We start from the raw sequence: 17957 nt of genomic DNA on the forward strand, positions 1-17957 counted from the left end.
CTCCCCCTTTTAATCAAGGAGCAAGGCCAACTGCTGGTTGACTCATCCATGGGAAGGATCTCCAATCTACCAGACCATCCTGGACAAAAGCAAGAACCCTAAAACCTAGGAGAAACTAAAAGGAAGGCCAACAAGGTGAATGCAGAAAAATACACAAGCCACACAGATAAGAGGGAGAACGCCTCAAAAGGCCTTACCTAACAACTCCCTTCGTATGTCTATTGTTGAATTATTTGCAACAATTATCAACACATTTATATGGGATACAAATGTATTTTCAGTATTTTTTTCCTGTAGCACTGGTGCAATTCACAGTGAAGCACCTTTCCCTGATGAGGTAGGACTGCACTGGCATTTATAGGGAACACAACTGCTGCTCAGGGGTCACACTGTATGAAATACTGTATCTCCCTTGTTCTAAACACAATTCTATGCTACATGCTACAGGAGGTTCTTAAGTAATGTGAATTCTATCATCTTTCTTTACCACACAACTCTGTGTCACTCAGCACCGTAATTAATTATTATTAATTAACCACACTTCATCCTGAGGTTCCAGGGCGGGTTACAACATTAAAACACAACATTAAAAAGGCACAGACAGTGGAGTTCCCACCGCTGCACATTCTAGCCCCTCACACATTCAAAGCATTGCTCACAACACAAATATGTGTTTCTGTGCCACGGACACAGCAACCAACCTGCTAGTCTTTTTGTTTGTTTGTTTGCAGAGCAAACAGAAAGCGTTAAAGGCATTGGAGGCGGAGTCTGAATTCGCATTCATTCATGCTACACTGTTCTAAAAAGGAATGGCAAAATTCCTTAAACAACCACCTATTTAACAAGATCCAAAACAAATGCACTTGGATGTAGTGCCAAACTTCTGTCCTAATAACATGGCAACCCAGAGTCCTGCTTGGAGTCAAGAAAGAGCCGGCTAATAGACCAAGTGTTTGAGCGGCATATGGTTCACCACTTCAACAAATCAGCCCCGAGGCTGTGCTGAATGGAGGCCCTGATTACTATTGCAGACTAATTGAACTGCCTCGTTTGCAAATGTGTTGATTCTTGCTCCATGCTCTGTAAAGAAGAGTGTAATTGACATGTTGGAGAAACAGCAACTGGGACTGGTGTGTGTTGGCAGCACAGATACCCTACCTTCCAAGTCTAAAGAACAAGAACAGTGCCACAAATAGGGAGAGCAAGATAATTACTCCCCTGTAGTAAGCAACAAGCCCTACCATTGCTCAAAAGTGATGTGTTGCACAGGAGAGAGAAAGGGGTGGGGGAGAGAAGGAGGTGGAAGAAAGTGAGCATCCAAGAACTTGGGCGGCAATGAGCCTCTTCCTCCTGCACCACTCTTCCTTTTTGGATCCAGGGATCTTCCTTTCCTCAGCCTTTTGACTCTGAAATTTAAGGCTTTTAAATTAAGCCCAACTGCCCAGGTTCACGAGTGCGTACTCCCACCTGCTCAAAGGTTAAAGATGGGGCAGGAGAAGAGGATGCCAAACCAGTTCTGCAGGATCAAGGCTGCTCTCACTGATAACAGTGTGTGGCTGATTCACTTGGAAATCAACCAATACAAGAATTAGATACCTGTTCCAACACCACAAGCTATACTGATATGCCCCACTGTGTGTTGCCGCATAGCACAGAATTAAAACATCACTGAAATTTCCCCTTCCTCATTTTGTTTCTTAGGGCTACAACATACGCTACATTTCATTCCAGAACCAATGGAGAGGGAATACTTGTTGTTTTCTATTTAATGCACACACAGTCTAGCTCCGTTGCGTATTTGTTGCCCCTAAAAAGCAGTTACTGAGAAACTGGTTTCGTTTCAAAAATAAAAGCTCATTGCAGGCTGATTCTGTATTACCCTGCAATGCGTCCACTGGAAAACCCATGTAGGTGGTCTGGCAATAGGGGACGTCTCAACACCTGCCCAATAGCGTTCTGGGTGGGCATATACCAAGACTGCAACCACCACTTTTATCTTCCTTCTCCCGGGGCATGTGCAGGGAGGAAAAGGTGTGGATAACCTAATGGGGGGATTTTCAAACACATATCAAGTAACCACACACCCATCCTTGTGCATGGCTAGATCTAGAATCAAGCAAGATTGAAAGCGGCATGTTGAGGGCAAACATGAAAACTGCATTTCTGTGCTACAAACTTCGATAGCATGTATTCAACCTAGCTGTACCCAGGCTCTTTTTTTAGCCTATATATCATTCAGAGAAGGAAAGCATAGTAGCACAGGGCAGTATCAAACTAAGCAGTTCTGCTGGCTGAGCTCCTCTCTCTGCATGCTTCCTAAATCTGTTTTGGATTTCCCCCCAACGCTCTGCAGCAGATTAAGAAGACATGTGGGAAGAGGACAGGGAGGGGAAGTTCCATTGCACAGCCAAAAGCGCTTGCGCTAGTGCAGCTCTTCAGCTGAATTCCAGCCATAATAATTTTCATAAACTAATGCCTTTCCAGAGCATAAAAGCCCTGATTCATCATCCCTCTCTAAATCCATAATTTCCCTTGCAATGGGATAACAGTTCAACCCCATGCATTGCTCAGAAGTAATTCACGCTGGGTCCAGTGAGATTTACTCCCAGGTAAACGTGCGTAAAAACTAGGTGTCGTTTGAATGTTTCACTTGATCACCCTGTCCCTAGAAACAGAATTCCTCTACCTTGAAAAATTGTGTAGAAGAGTGAGATGTTGAAAGGTTGGCCATCTCTGGTTTAGAATTAAAAAGAAATCAACATATATACATTTCAGGATTTCAGGATTTCTTATTTTGTCAGCCTGGAGCATGATGCCACAGAAACAGGAGGCAAAGGGGAACAAATGGCTTTGGACAAAGAAACCCCACAGTGATGTGGGTCTCCTTCCACCAACATTCTCACTGAAATGTCGGGAATCAATTTCATTCCATTTGTTACATTAATCCTATCCTTTCAATAATGAACAAATTAAACAATTATTTCCCTTAAATTTGTAGCATGCAGTTATTAATGGTTTAAAAATTGTGTTTTGGCACTTACTGGCAGAAGCATCCCAAAATTTCACTGTTCCATCTGCATGACTTAAAAAGAATAGATTAAAAGTCAATTAAAACAAAGTACAGAACAGTTAACCTTTTAGTAAGGCTGCGTACAAACTGAAGCTTTAAAGCACATTCAGAACACATTTCTTCCCTCAAAGAATTCTGGGCATTCTAGTTTAACCCTTCATAGAGTTACAAGAGACTACAGTGGCTAGGATTCTTTGAGGGAAAGAAGAAGAATTCTATTATTTATACCCTGCCCATCTGCTTCACATGTGCTTTAAAGCTCCAGTTTGTACACAGCCTAAACGCCACATATATACCAAGGCCCCTGCAGATGCCCTATATATTGCACATTCATGATGATTTGTGCCCATTGTGCTATCGGGGCAGTCAAATGCAATCTCACTTTCAATACTGTTTGCAGCAGCAAATGTTTTGGGCAGTCACACTGCTTCTTTTCCAGTCAGTGCATATCCTACAACTTCATGCTGAAGTCCAGCCACATATCAATTATGAAGAAACACTGCATAAACACTAATAAAGAACAATTAAATCCGCCATGAATTCACTATTATTGTGTTAAGCCAGGCACCCCCAAACTCAGCCCTCCAGCTGTTTTGGAACTACAACTCCCATCATCCCTAGCTAACAAGACCAGTGGTCAGGGATGATAGGAGTTGTAGTCCTGAAACAGCTGGAGGGCTGAGTTTGGGGGTGCCCGTGTTAAAAACATGCTGTGGAACACATATGCAATACTGTACTGGAGGAGCCCTGGGTCTCCCTGCGGTGAGGGAGACAGACTGAACACAGCTGGTAAGCCATTGTGACAGCCAGTCCTTGATAGCTGCCTCACATCTTTCAGCTCTTCATTAAAGCATGGAAAGACTGAGCTCTGAAAACTGGGACAAGAAGCCTAGAAGTCAGTTTGTGAATCACCAGAGACAACCCCCGAGGACAGCTAGCAAGGTCAAGGGGAAATCAGAAACTGGTTGGGTCTGTAAATGGGTCCACCACTCCTTCAGTAAGCAGCCTCCTATAATAGCAGCCTCCTTACCCTGTTATGATAATTTCAGGATAGGTCTGTGCTCCGAGGTTCCACGCTCCGCCACTGATAGGCCACTCCTAAACACCATCAGAGGAGTTACATTTAGAATACTGAAATGCTGCATTTTAATTTCCAGGAAAGTGACAACTTACAGCTGTATATATGTTAGTGTGTCAGCTGCAGTATGTAGGTGTGTCATGTGAATGTTGCGTGTGCTCCTCCCGGGGCTGGAAAGGGGTTCGTTTAACCTCTGGTTAGCTAGTAAAATTGAATTACTGTGTAGTGAAATGATGCATGTCTAAAAAGTGTTTCACCAACATGAAAAGTTTGGAAAGCTCTGCACTATACCTTTAAAGCATGGGTAGACAAACTAAGGCCCGGGGGCCGGATCCAGCCCAATCACCTTCTAAATCCGGCCCACAGACGGTCTGGGAATCAGCGTGTTTTTACATGAGTAGAATGCGTGCTTTTATTTAAAATGCATCTCTGGGTTATTTGTGGGGATAGAAATTCGTTCATATTTTTTTTTCAAAATATAGTCTGGCCCCCCACAAGGTCTGAGGGGAAGTGGACCGGCCCCCTCCTGAAAAAGTTTGCTGACCCCTGCTTTAAAGCACACTCATTCTCTCTCCCCCAAAGGATTCTGGGTACTGTAGTTTCTTAAGGGATGTTGGGAAGTGTGAGGGGTAAAGCTAAAAATAAACTTTGGTCATCATTCAACTATAGCTGCTGTCTTTGTGCTTTAGGGCCAGATTCCAGTGCTTACTTTTAAGCCCTAAATTGGGTGGTTCCTATGTACGTCCAGGAGGACACTCTCTCTCTCTCTCTCTCTCTCTCTCTCTCTCTCTCTCATACGTTCCTCCTATGCCCCTGAGATTTGAGGGAGAAGCTATGCTCTGCGTTCTATCTTTCAACCCAGTAAAACAAACAAAGAAGAAGCACAAACCATTGGGAATATGCTTTCAAAAGAAACCTGCTTGGCCACATTCCTCACTGCATTACATCATCAACTAACAAGTTTTATTTTAAAAGCTTGTACTGTAAAGCAGACAGTACAGTCTGGAGGCTTTATACAGAAGACTGTGCCAATAAAGATACAGTTCTGCTTCAATAAAATGCACCCAACGTTTCCTCTTTTTACCTTATTGCTGTATCCTTGCTTCTTATGCTTAGCGCCTATGGAATATAGCACAGGAATCAAATCGGGAGGACAGTCAGCAAAATAGTCTGTGCAGGTAACTGGTGATTCATGAATGTCCATGGGATAAGGATTTTCAAATATTGGAAAGCTATTTGAGAAAGATATTTTATGGGATTGTATTAGCTCACCTTTTAAAGCAGAAAATTATGTAATACATAAAGTTTACTAAAATAAAACATACTAGCAATCTATGGGAGGATTTTTTTAAAAAAATCATTGACAGCTTATCAGAACTTTTTAAAAGATAAATTGAACATAAATGGAACATAAATTCCACTATAAGGCAGTTTTGCCTCTATTTAATCAGAGTGACGGGAACCAAGTTAACGCAACAAAATGAGGGACCGGTCTTCATTCTCTTTCAATTCTTTGCAAAGACCTGAGGTGGCAAGACTAAAGAGAGTAGGATAAGCAAGAAAGTTATGGAAAAAACCATAGAAAATGATGGCTTGTCTTTGTTATTCTATATTTCCAAGCTTGGATAAAATAAATAAATAAAGCTGACCTTCATTCAAATGAGTAGTAGCATCCTGCAGACCATATACTTACTGGCTTTGAGTCAGATCGACAACAATGAGATCTTTTTCCAATAGTACAACTACAGCGTAGGGTTCTTGCACTTCTATGAACCAAGAATTAAGCACATATATTAGTGAACTAGGACATTAAATAACAACCAGATCATATATATTCACAAAATGAAGGATTTTAGGCAGGGTTCTGAATAGCTGAAGAGGGTTTTCCAAACTGAAACAAATGCTATTAAACTACATTCCTACTGATGCGGATAAGACTTCCCTGTGAAGCAAAGGGGAAGATTTATAATGGGGAAAGGGAGAGAAAGGGTATGGATGTGGGAAACGGGAACGGAACTATTGGACTGTAAGTTATGTAGCTGCCTTATGAGCTGTACCATGAGTTGAAATTTATGCTGTTGTTAATTATGGTTTGGAAAAAATTAATAAAATGATTTTTAAAAAGGAAAAAGCCTGTTTGGAACACGGATGGGGAGATGATGTTATTTTGGTCGTAAACTTGATTGTTATGAACTTATAAATTTGTCTTTATTATAAAGACAAGGAGTGATGCCTCAATGCCTTTGACTTGTGCTGTATCAGGAAGATTTGGGGCATAACATGGCAGGACAGAGTCTGAGACAACAATGTGCTCTCCCAAGCCCAAATTCCCAGCATGTTCATACTCCTGTCTCAGCAATCTCTGTGTTGGCTTGGCCATGTCCACAAAATGGAAGATGTCAGGGCCCCCAAAGACATGTTCTACAGGGAGCTGGCTTCAGGCACCAGGCCCACTGGCAGACCAACTCTGCATTTCAAAGATGTCTGCAAACATGACGTGAAGTCTGGCAACATTAACCCCACAGTGTAGGAATCCCTTGCAGACGACTGCAGCGCTTGGAGACAGTCAAGTTGTGTATCTGCAGCAGTGACCAGAGGAGGAATGACCATTGGGAGGAGTACAGAAAGAAGTACAGTCGTACCTTGGAAGCCCGTTCGACTTCCAAAATGTTTAAAAACCAAAGTGCGGCTTCTGATTGGCTGCAGGAAGTTCCTGCAGCCAATTGGAAGCCGTGGAAGCCCAGTCGGACGTTCGGCTTCCAAAAATAGTTTGCAAACCGTAACACGCACTTCTGAGTTTGCGGCGTTTGGGAACTAAGCTGTTCACCAAGGTATGACTGTACAGAAAGAAGAAACACCATGGTACACCTGAATCGGCACAATTGGATGGCTTTATCTGCCCCAGCTGCAACAAACCATGTCTCTCCCATATCGGTCTCTAGAGCCACAGCAGGAGCTGTAACTCTCCAACTTCATCCCCAAAGGTCCACTCTTCCATTGTCTCCTGAGACAGACAGATGCCAACCAACCAGTTTTCATTGGAGCACCTTTTATTCATGTGGGGCATTGAAGAACTGTGGTGCCGCCTAGGTAGTCACCATGCAATCCAGAAAATCCACATTGGAAGCCTACTACATTGTTCCTGCTGCCACATGTGACCCAAACTACACAGAAGTACTTTTTATGGTAACTCTGCTGTTATGGCACATACAGATCAGATCTGATACACCCACTTAAATTGAGGGACACTTCAGTAACTTTGGACAATATTAGTATGAACAAACTCTGCTCCACACATTCCCATAGACAAGGCACAAAAATCTGCCTACAATGAGGCGGCTCTGCAAAATCCTAGACCAACTGTGGGTGGCAGAACCTTTGAGACTGGAATTACTGGAGGATTTTTTCCAACCCTGCTATCTTTGGTCTCTCTGCTTTACTGTGAGTACAAGGTCCCTACTTGCTTTCAGAGCTCTGGCTAAGATCGTAACACAAAGACGCTCACCATTTGGGTACGGAGTTTCACAAAGAGTTAAAAAGTCGACAATGGGGTGATCCATTTCAAGTACTGTAATTGCTTTTCCATGCATGATTGTCAGACTAGGTCTTCTCCAAGGTTTGTCGTAAGAAAGTCCACCAGAAAAAATGATAAAAGGCTCACTATATTGGGAAGAAATGAAAAAATAAATAAATGATTGTTTCAGATTTTTGCACTGACTTTCAGCCCAAATATTTTTGCAAGTTGCAAAAAAGGAATGCAGTCTGTATGTAAATTGTGATTAAATTCTAAGGGCTCGCACTGATCTTTATAGGGGAAAAGATTTAATTATGAAGCTGCCTGATACAAGTCAGGCCACCGGTCCATTTATCCCAGGACTGCCTGCTGTTTGTAGCAGCTCTGCTTCAGGCAAATTATTTTCTAGCACTTTCATGTGGAAATGTGCTGGGAAGTGAGCTGGGGGCCCTCCCCCTTAAGGCCTGCAATACAGAAGCTTTTAGGACAACCATTCCAGAAGGTACAAAGGGGATGTCCACAGCATATTCGTAGGCTTTAAAGAGACCTATGTTTTAAAACGGGGCAGAGTCTAGCTGGGACTGTGTGTTGTTGTTTTTCTGAGAGTCGACATGGAACCTACAGCATTCTGCCAGTCTCTGGGTTCCAGAAACAGCATGTACGCATAGAAAGATGTGTACCTCAGCACAGCTACTAATGTGATTAAGCTTCCAGCACAGCAAAGGGCAATGTGGGGGGGGGACCCTACTTACCTATTTTTACAGGTCTTGTATTCTACTTTAAGAATTGGTTTACAAGATTCAACTTTTTTCCCATCTCGTTGAATCTTACCTGTTAAAAGTTCACACAGAAATAGCAATTTTATTTTACCTTAAGGCCAGGGCGTTTGCAAAAATCACAACTGCTTGTACTGGCTAGTAAATTCAGGGTTATTCTTTAAGAACCAGGGTGGAAACAATAACCTACTGTGGATTAAAAAAACATTCCACATAGTGATTATCTGTAAATTCCAACCATTCAATGAGCCAGATATTGCCTGGAATGGGTGTCAGGTGGGAGGCAACATTTACGGTCTAAAATACAAGGTGTGACCGGAAAGTTCAGTGAACGGTCACAGAAATTGGAAAGCAAGAAATATTTGAACATACATGCCTTACAGACCTTCAAAGTAGGTCCCCTCTGATACAGTGCATCATTGACAAAGTTCATAGAACTGTTGGAAACTTCTGGAGAAGTCCTCTTTCTGTACTGCATTGTTCCCTTGTCACAGCAGCTTGGACGTGTGAAATGTTGGAAAATCTTTCAGTACAGATTTCAGTTTTGGAAAAAGAAAGAAATCCAGTGGGGCCAGATCGGGAGAATATGGATGGTGGGACAACTCAGTAACGATTTCACACAGAATATTCAATTCTTCCGCCATCATTCGGATGGACAAATGCCGATCCCACATCAATAACTCATCAACTCGTTCCCGTTCATGAGTTTGCTGCCGTTCTGCTCATCAATGGTCTGCCAGACTGAGGGTCATCTTCGATGGTTTGCCGCCCTTCACAGAAACACTTAAACCACTCACACACTGTCTTTCGAGTTACAGCTTCATCTCTGTACACAATTGTGAGCATTTTGTGCGTTTCCAATGCCGATTGTATGTTCGAATATTTCTCGCTGTCCGATTTCTGTGACCATTCACCGAACTTTCCAGTCACACCTTGTAGATACAGGGAATCTTAGGCCCTCCGTATGTTGCTGAACTCCCATCCCTAGCCAATCGCCATGCTTGCTGGGCTGATAGGAGTTGTAGTTCAACAACATCTGGAGGGCCAAAGGTTCCCCACACCTGGTCAAAAGGAAACCAGGCAAGGTAGTTCATCCACAGATGGATGGGGTGTCCTGAGTTAGGAAGAACAGATAGGTGCTGATAAACCAATTTCTGTGGCCTGAACTCAGAAACTGCGGCAATTCTCCCTCCTTGAAGGCAAAGCTTGACCTATTTATCCCAGATATTTAGACGAATAGAAGGGTGCATGGTTCTCTGCTGGGATATATCCCAAGAACAGCTGGTGCAGTCTGCACCTCATACAGGACCCATTTCTGGAGATTTTCTCTCTTTTCAGAGATGGTGGGGGTATTCATTCCCCTGACATATTCTTTACAATGGCAATCGAGATTAGGTGAAGCAGCTACAACATAAAATCAGGTAAATGGTGCAACAAAAATCCCACCTCAAATGTAGCAATCCTTACATTGCATTTCATTGAGTTATCAAGGTAATCAAGGTACAGCAGTAAATTGCTTCTTTTGCCCCCAGAAGCAACAATCTGCACACTATTTACCTACTATCTAGAAGTTCAAGATTATGGTCTCAGTTCTGTGTGACCAAATAGGGTTTAGTGTCTGCCCCCCATAACTTACCGTGTGGAACAATTATCTGGAAAGGTCTGCTTTGACTTTTTAGATTCCACAAAGTCAAGCTGCCATCAGAATGACTACACATAAACTGCTTCCCTTCATTATGCCATCCAATAGAATGAATAGCCTAAAAAACAATAAAAAATATTAGCAATGACAGGCAAAATAGTCTATATCTGACAATAAAACCATTATACCTTAGAATTACAGAAGCTTAAAATATCCTCTCTATTTTACCATCCAAATGCCATAATTTAGCTCTAGGGAACTTGTACACATAAAACCAAAAGGATACAAAATAAGCTACTCATAAGAAACATCTTTCACAAGTATTCTGCTAATATAGATCAGCTCCTGCAGCCAATCAGAAGCCGTGCTTTGGTTTCCAAATGTTTTGGAAGTCGAACGGACTTCCGGAACAGATTCTGTTCGACTTCCAAGGTACGACTGTAGTCCACTTTTCAAACTAATTGTCTAAAGTGTCCTACATGAAAATAAACATCGTAGGCAGGATTCACCTAAAGCACCCCATGGAATCATAGAATTGTAGAGTTGGAAGGGACCCTGAGAGTCATCTAGTCCAACCCCCTGCAATGCAGGAATCTCAGCCAAGGCGTCCATGAGAGATGGCCATCCAACCTCTGTTTAAAAGCCTCCAAGGAGGAGTGTCCACAGTCTAATAGCTCTTACTGTCAAAAAACATTTCCTCAAGCTTAGTCAGAAACTCTTATCAGTGGAAGCCCAATGCACTGACTTTCATCAGTTGAAGCCCTATGAAAGGAACCTGGCTTGTGCAATGGGATTTCCCCCTCTCTACGCCCCCCCCCCCCGCAAAATTAGCTCAGGGTGGTGGTGTCCAGAGAGCGGAACAGTGCACAAGGGGAAGACACACTCGACTGAAAACAGGGAGGAGGGAGCCTGCTTTACTTCTTGGGTAGGAAATTCAGCATGGTCTTGCTCCTGGTACCCACCCATCAAACCTTTGCTAATGAAGGGCAGATGTATGGCCTTCACCACTGATCTTGAAAGGCCAGGCAGGGTCACATAGGCAAAAGTGTTCCTTAAGACTTCAGACTGCTTAGGGATGTGAAAGTTTAATTCTGGCCAGACATGAGCAGATAGTAAAGGTAAAGGTAAAGGACCCCTGGCAGTTAAGCCTAGTTGCAGACGACTCTGGGGTTGCAGCGCTCATCTCGCTTTACAGGCCAAGGGAGCCGGTGTTTGTCCGCCGACAGTTTTTCCGGGTCATCGGGCCAGCATGACTAAGCCACTTCTGGCGCAATGGAACACCAAAACCAGAGCAGTGCACAGAAACGCTGCTTACCTTCCTGCTGCAGCAGTACCTATTTATTTACTTTCACAGGCGTGCTTTTGAACTGCTAGGTTGGCAGGAGCTGGGACAGAGCAAAGGGAGCTCACCCTGTCGCGGGGATTCGAACCGCCGACCTTCTGATCGGCAAGCCCAAGAGACTCAGTGGTTTAGACCACAGTGCCACCCGCATCCCTAAATAGTATCAGTTGTTGTTTAGTCGTTTAGTCGTGTCCGACTCTTCGTGACCCCATGGACCAGAGCATGCAAGGTATCAGTAAGGCAATACAAATAAAGTGAAAGTTATGATTGCCTTCCTTTGAGAAGCCTGTATAAGCTTTTTTATATATAAATTCACAACAATTCAAGCAGTAATTCATAGAGGAAGTAATCAACACAGAACTGCCATACATAGTCAGATTAGTAACCTAATCTTAACCAAGTCTACTTATTTTTAAAAAATATTTTTTATTGATTTTTTAAAAATATAAACATGTAACAAAAAACAAATCCAAATCCAAATATTGAGATTGAATCTCCTAACTTCCCCCATCCCTCCCATGGGTCCTAATGATAATAATTACAACTGCATATCAATACTTATCCAAATTTTTATCCTTCTAAATTATCCATACTTTCCGTTACTTTACAAGTGTGATTAAAATCCTGCTAATGTTTTGACCTGCCTACAATGGTCTACTTAGACCCCCTGACAAAACTACAGTAACTGTACACATTTTTGAAAATGGACCCCTTTTAACTAGTAGCATTTTTTCAACGCACCCAAACATTTGGGTTGTGCTTTTAAAGTAATTATAAATAGCTTACCTCATCGTAGTATAGTCTTAAATCTGCTCTTTTGGATCTCAAGTCCCAGAATACCACAGTCCCATTTTCATAGCCTATCAACAGCTAAGGGGGGGCGGGGCGGGAGAAAACAAAACTATTATGTTTTCAAATTATAATTATCTTATGATTTACTACACTTCGTTGTCACATTTTCCAAAAAAAAAAGTGTCTCAAAGTGACTTACAGTGTAAAAAAACAACAACCATTAAATCCAAGTATAAAAAAGAATAAAGTAAGAACCTAAAATGCAGTTCCACTTCACCCCACAAAAAAGATGAGGACAAACCCTCCAAATTAAGGGCTAAAAACCTGGGTAAACAGAAAGGCTTTTGCCAGGCGCCTATAAACAGACAGTGATGGTGGCAGGCATGTCTCCCTAGGGAGAGCATTCAACAAGCGGAGAGCCACCACTGAGAAGGCCCGTTCTCATGTTGCCACCTTCCACAACTCCTATGGAAACGGCACGCAGAGGAGAGTCCAGACTGGTTCATGTGGAAAGAGGTGGTCCTTAAGGTACTGAGCAGCAAAAGGCTTTATAGGTCAAAGCCAGCACTTTGAATTGAGACCGGAAACTAATTGGTAGCCAGCGCAGTCACACTAAGCTCGGTGTAGATTTATTCAAACTGTCTTGCTCCAGTCAGCAATCGGGCCACTGAATCCTGCATCAGCTGCAGTTTCCAGACCCTTTTCAAACGCTGCGCTGGGTATAACACATTGCAGGAAACTAACTTAGAGGTCGCCAGAGCACAGGCAATATAGGAAACATTTATTTTGAATGCTTCTTTAGCTGTTTTTGTTTAACTATTTATTTAAATTATATATCCTTAGCATCTTTTCATGCATAAAACAGAAAAGAAAATGAGTGCTTTAAGTTGAGGTACGCATAGAAAGATGTGTACCTCAATTAGAAAATCTGCTTTTATTCCACTGCGAAGAATTGTTTTCCTAATTACAGGCAAGAGTTCAACATAATTAATGGAAGACACTAAGTAGGAATAATGACTCAAGCTGCAATTTTACCCGGGGCTTATCCAACCAGCGTTTCCCCCAGTCCTTCCCCCTGGGGAAACCCAAACCTTAGCACTGAATTGGAACAAATGGCCATCTGGTTTTTTACGGATTGACGTTTGTTCTTACTCCTAAACAGTGGGTTTTCTAGGGGAAAGCAGTGGAGCAAAGACCGCTCAGACAGAAAACCACTTGGACCTAAGCTTTCTAGGTACAGGTCAAGTGGAATCAACAGGTTTTGTTTTGACTTCAGTGGAAACAGCACTGCGTCCTATGCTAATATAATTTGCTTGGGTTCTGCCTTACCTGTTACTCTGCTTTCCAAATGCTCTGTGAGACCTGAATGGAACTTGCTGCATAATATTCATTATCTGTTGTGTCTCTGGAAGGTGTCACAATGAAGGCTGGAGACAGACAATAGGTTTTGGTTTTTTCAGCGAGAGGAAGATGGTATGTCAGAGTTGTTGCAGCTCCCAATAAGTGCACTCTTTCTCCTGTCCCACTTTCGTCTCTGGGGCAAACTAGATGTGATGTTTTATCAGGACCATTGCAGGTGTGTAGGTGGGAATCTAAACTTTTCCTCCCCTGCTTCATTCCTGAAGAAAGTTCTCCCCAGAAACTGCAATTTACATGGGAAGGAAACTCCCCACCCCATTCTGATGCTATTTGCATTTTAAAAACATGAACATTACATTCAAAATTCAGGTAGGTAGCCATGTTGAATTTATTTCAACGCAGTTGAAATAAAAAAATAAAAAAATAGTCCAGTAGCACCTTAGAAACGGTGCTACTGGACTATTTTTTACTTTTTTATTACATTCAATGATGTATTTAACATCACATCAAGTTTGGCTTCTCGTTTGCACATTTTGCAGTTGTTTTTTTAAAGAACTTTTTAAATTTGCATAACCTTTTACATGAGGCAAAAATGGGACACAAGAAAATGCTATGTAGACCAGGGGTAGCCAATGTGGTGCCCTTCGAATATTGCTGGACTCTGACACTCCCCCAGCTAGCATGGCCCATGAGCAGGGATGAAGGGAGTTGGGTTTCAACAACATCTTGTGGACAACACAATAGCTATCCCTGACATACAGCATGGGAAGCAATGCTTCTATCATACCACTTCCGGCTCTCTTAAAGTCTTGCCTGTCTCCAGCCTAAGACCTCAAAGCCAGACATACTCGATTGGCACACAGTGGATAAATTCACACATAATGCTAAACCAAGCCTCTCCATTTGGTCCATGAAATAGCATCACCTGTCCTACACCTGACATTGCATGTGGCTGCAGAAAGGAGGGCTGAACTCCTGGGCACCACAGGGAATTGGGAATTCAATCTTGCTTGGTGCAAGCAAACAAGCCAGTTCACTTCATTCCTCCCTGTTCAATTTGCTGCTGCATCGCACTAAGCTACCCATTTTTGACTTATCGTGTTGCCTGAAGGGAAGCCCCTCAGACTAACAATGAGCAGCAGTCAAGGTCTGTTCTTATTTCCCCAGTTGTGGTTTAGTCTCTTAGGCTTCACCGCTTTGTCAGGGGAACTCAGTGGAACCCAAAATTTGCCAATCCAGAACAGTTAACTTTTGCATGTCAGTTTATCGCAGTGCAGATGACTGTGTTAATAAGGTACATATTCAGCTGCCCGTTCCAGTTTAGTGAGTCATCTCCCGGTGACTCAGTTTCAGAGCATAACTGTGTCTCTGTGATGAACCCTGCTTTTTTCTGCACTGTCAATCTTTTTCTCAAATCTACAGATGTGTATTCCATAGGGCTGAAGTTGTTACTAGATCAATCAGGGAGAGAGGCGAAAAAAGTACCGTATTTTTCGCTCTATAACACGCACCTGAGCATAACATGCACATAGTTTTGAGAGGAGGAAAACAAGAAAAAAATATTCTAAACAGAACGGTGGATGTATGATTTTTGTGGTTCATGCTGCAGCCACAGACATGTGATCTGACGGTGAGTTTGGGGTGGCCCAATGCAAAAATCCTGAGGATCCATGTGGATCCATGCTTTGTAACCATGTTTTTGCACCATTGTGGCCCCAGGCAACAGTGGGTGCATGATTTTTTTTGGTGCAGGCTGTAACCATGGATCCTCTGCTCACGACTGCAGCAGATCCCCCTGTCATCCGTAGGCATTCGCTCCATAACACGCACAGACATTTCCCCTTACTTTCTAGGAGGAAAAAAGTGAGTGTTATGGTGCAAAAAATACGGTAGTTGCAGAGCAAAATGATTGATCGTCTTTTCTTCAGATACCATGGCCTACATGTGATACTCAACATTGAGCCTATTCATGCAAAGAGGGACAGCTCTCGATTCTTGCCTTTTTGTCTTTTATTTTATAATGATTTATTATAAATTATTTATCATATATATATATATATATATATATATATATATATATATATATATATCGCAGTCTTTAGGACAAGCCATTTACATCTTCTGACAGCACTCTTCAGATAAATCTGCGAAACAGCAAGCCTGCGATTTATTCACAGGTTTATGGCTGTGGTGCTGGGACCTCGGTCGTTTCCAAAAGACCTGCATGCAGGAGGATTCATCCTGACACGCTTGCGGGAAATCAAATGACAGTGCAGCAAACCAACGTTATCCAACACTTTCCAGTGCATCTTCAGGCAGATGCACCCCATGCATTTAAAGCACATCCAGCTCACACGACTTCCCAAGAACCCCGGGAACTGCAGTTTCTTAAAAATAGCAGCTCTGTGAGGGTGGGGGACTTGTTGCTTATCTAGCCTAAAAAAGTTGTTACATATCCATAAAATATTACCTCTAGTGACTTAATATAATTTTTAAAATTGTACTTCGAAAGTCAGAAATTAGAAAAGCCATGCATATCCCCCAACATTGTTTTACAGAAATTGTCCCAACCACTTAAAAGGGAATTACTAATTCAAAAAATGTCTAATTATACAACTTCAACCCATCACGTGGTTTTCTCTTTCTTTGACAGGGTTTCTATGCCATTCTGAAACAGATGGTAGCTAGCTAAAACATTTTTCAGTATCAGCAAAGTAGTGGTCATAAGAACTATTGAGACTTAAAAAAATAGCCCAGTAAAATTATTATTATCAGGGTACATTTCTATTACGAATTGTATATGCAGTTTAGAATCAATATTTGTACTGTATCATGCTGTAATATTATTCTGGCTAAGCAGTCAGTTCATAAGCACAAGAAATTTAACTGACTTAAAAAAAACACACCCGAGTCTTATCAAGCACTAATATACACATGACAAAATCCACAAGTAAATGCTTCCAGTTAAATAAAATTATGTTTTTTGTCTCACAGAAGACAGTTGAAGCACATTGCTTAGTAGATAATAGTATACTACATATAGCCTGGTTTGCACATCATGCTAAGCCAATCTTTGAGTGTTCTTAGCTACAGCTTACAGTTAGTGAGGAGAGAGAGCGCTTAAGCACAAGCTTAAGCACAAGCACAAGCACAAGGTTAGGACATGACACTTAGTCAAACTTTGGGCTCAACCACACTTCTGCTTGTTCTGCTGTTTTTGCGTGGGGTGGAAAACACTCTTTACCACTGAACCAGCACAAACAGCAAATGGGTTTTCCATGGATTGAGCTTTACTCCGATTCAGCGGTAAAGAGCAGCTTTTCCTGGAGAAAGTGGGAGGGCAAATTGAAAACTGCATGGAGCTGTGTTTTCTAGGCATGTGACAGCAAAGTGGGACGAGCCCTCTGACTTAGTTCAGTCTGGGGTAGTATCAAAAAGGAAGCAAAGTGGGAGAAGGGAGAAGCAAAGCGGCTGCAAACTCCTCTCCAGGAGTCCACACGCTTGTAAAGTCTCACTATGCTGTAGTTTGTGAAGCAGGCGGTAGGAGTTCAATAATTCTTACGTAAGGCTATTCCTTGGAGGAAAAGGGTTGGAGTGACAAAAGTAAAATACTGTAGTTCCTCTTACTCACTTTCCCTTCATCTCTTGGGCTATCGCTTAGGTGCACCACGGGGCCAGGATGAGTCTTTGTGGATCTGCAAATCAAAACCAACGCTATGAAAAACTGAGTGAAATGGATTTTTTTTTTACCTTGTAGGCCAAGTGGGCAATATTAAAGGTAGTTGCCCCAAATGTTGTGGATATTGTGCTATAACTGAACTGAGTATAATCCTAACTGTGGGTGGAAAGTGGCGATTATACTCAAAATCAGCCTCGTTGACAGAAGGCAATGAATTAAAAGAGGGTGGGGAGCTGTCATGAGCAAATTGGTGGAAAACATTATTAAAAGAGAGAATTACCATATTTTGCGCCCCATAGGACGCACCGGCCCATAAGGCGCACCTAGTTTTTTTGGGGGGAAATAAAGAAAAATATTTTTATTTCCCCCCCCCCAGGCGCAGGGCTGGGGTGGGGGAAGCCCGAGCTTCCCCCGACCCCAGCCCCCAGAAAAGGCTGCTCTGCGCAAGCCGTGGGAGACCTCCCCCGGCTTGCGTGGAGCTATCCGAAGCCCCGGTGCGACTGCTGAGCGCGCCGGGGCTTCGGGATAAGAGGCAGCTCCGCGCAAGCTGGGGGAGGGCTCCCGCGGCTTGCGCAGAGCTTCCTGAAGCCTGGAGAGCAAGAGGCATCGGTGCGCACCAACCCCTCTCGCTCTCCAGGCTTCAGCGAAAGCCTGCATTCGCCCCATAGGACGCACACACATTTCCCCTTCATTTTTGGAGGGAGA

General features: G+C 42.7%; 1 protein-coding gene across 6 annotated transcripts in view; it reads right to left on the reverse strand.

Moving 5' to 3' along the window:
- The window catches only part of STXBP5L (syntaxin binding protein 5L), a 76874-nt gene that overhangs the window by 31679 nt on the left and 27238 nt on the right, over positions 1-17957 (reverse strand). For all 6 annotated transcript variants that reach the window (XR_014520547.1, XM_083481682.1, XM_083481680.1 and 3 more), the window contains 9 exons: positions 17205-17268; positions 12209-12292; positions 10075-10198; positions 8415-8493; positions 7654-7808; positions 5842-5914; positions 5233-5380; positions 4101-4168; positions 3042-3082 (listed from right to left, as the gene is read on the reverse strand). Coding sequence is in view for 5 of the 6 variants with exons in the window: in XM_083481682.1 (XP_083337808.1) it covers positions 3042-3082; positions 4101-4168; positions 5233-5380; positions 5842-5914; positions 7654-7808; positions 8415-8493; positions 10075-10198; positions 12209-12292; positions 17205-17268 (836 nt within the window). In the remaining variant the exon portion in view is untranslated. The remainder of the gene's footprint in view (positions 1-3041; positions 3083-4100; positions 4169-5232; positions 5381-5841; positions 5915-7653; positions 7809-8414; positions 8494-10074; positions 10199-12208; positions 12293-17204; positions 17269-17957) is intronic.

The sequence above is a fragment of the Podarcis liolepis genome (genome assembly GCF_965112155.1).
Source record: "Podarcis liolepis genome assembly, chromosome: 17".
Lineage (NCBI taxonomy): Eukaryota > Metazoa > Chordata > Lepidosauria > Squamata > Lacertidae > Podarcis > Podarcis liolepis.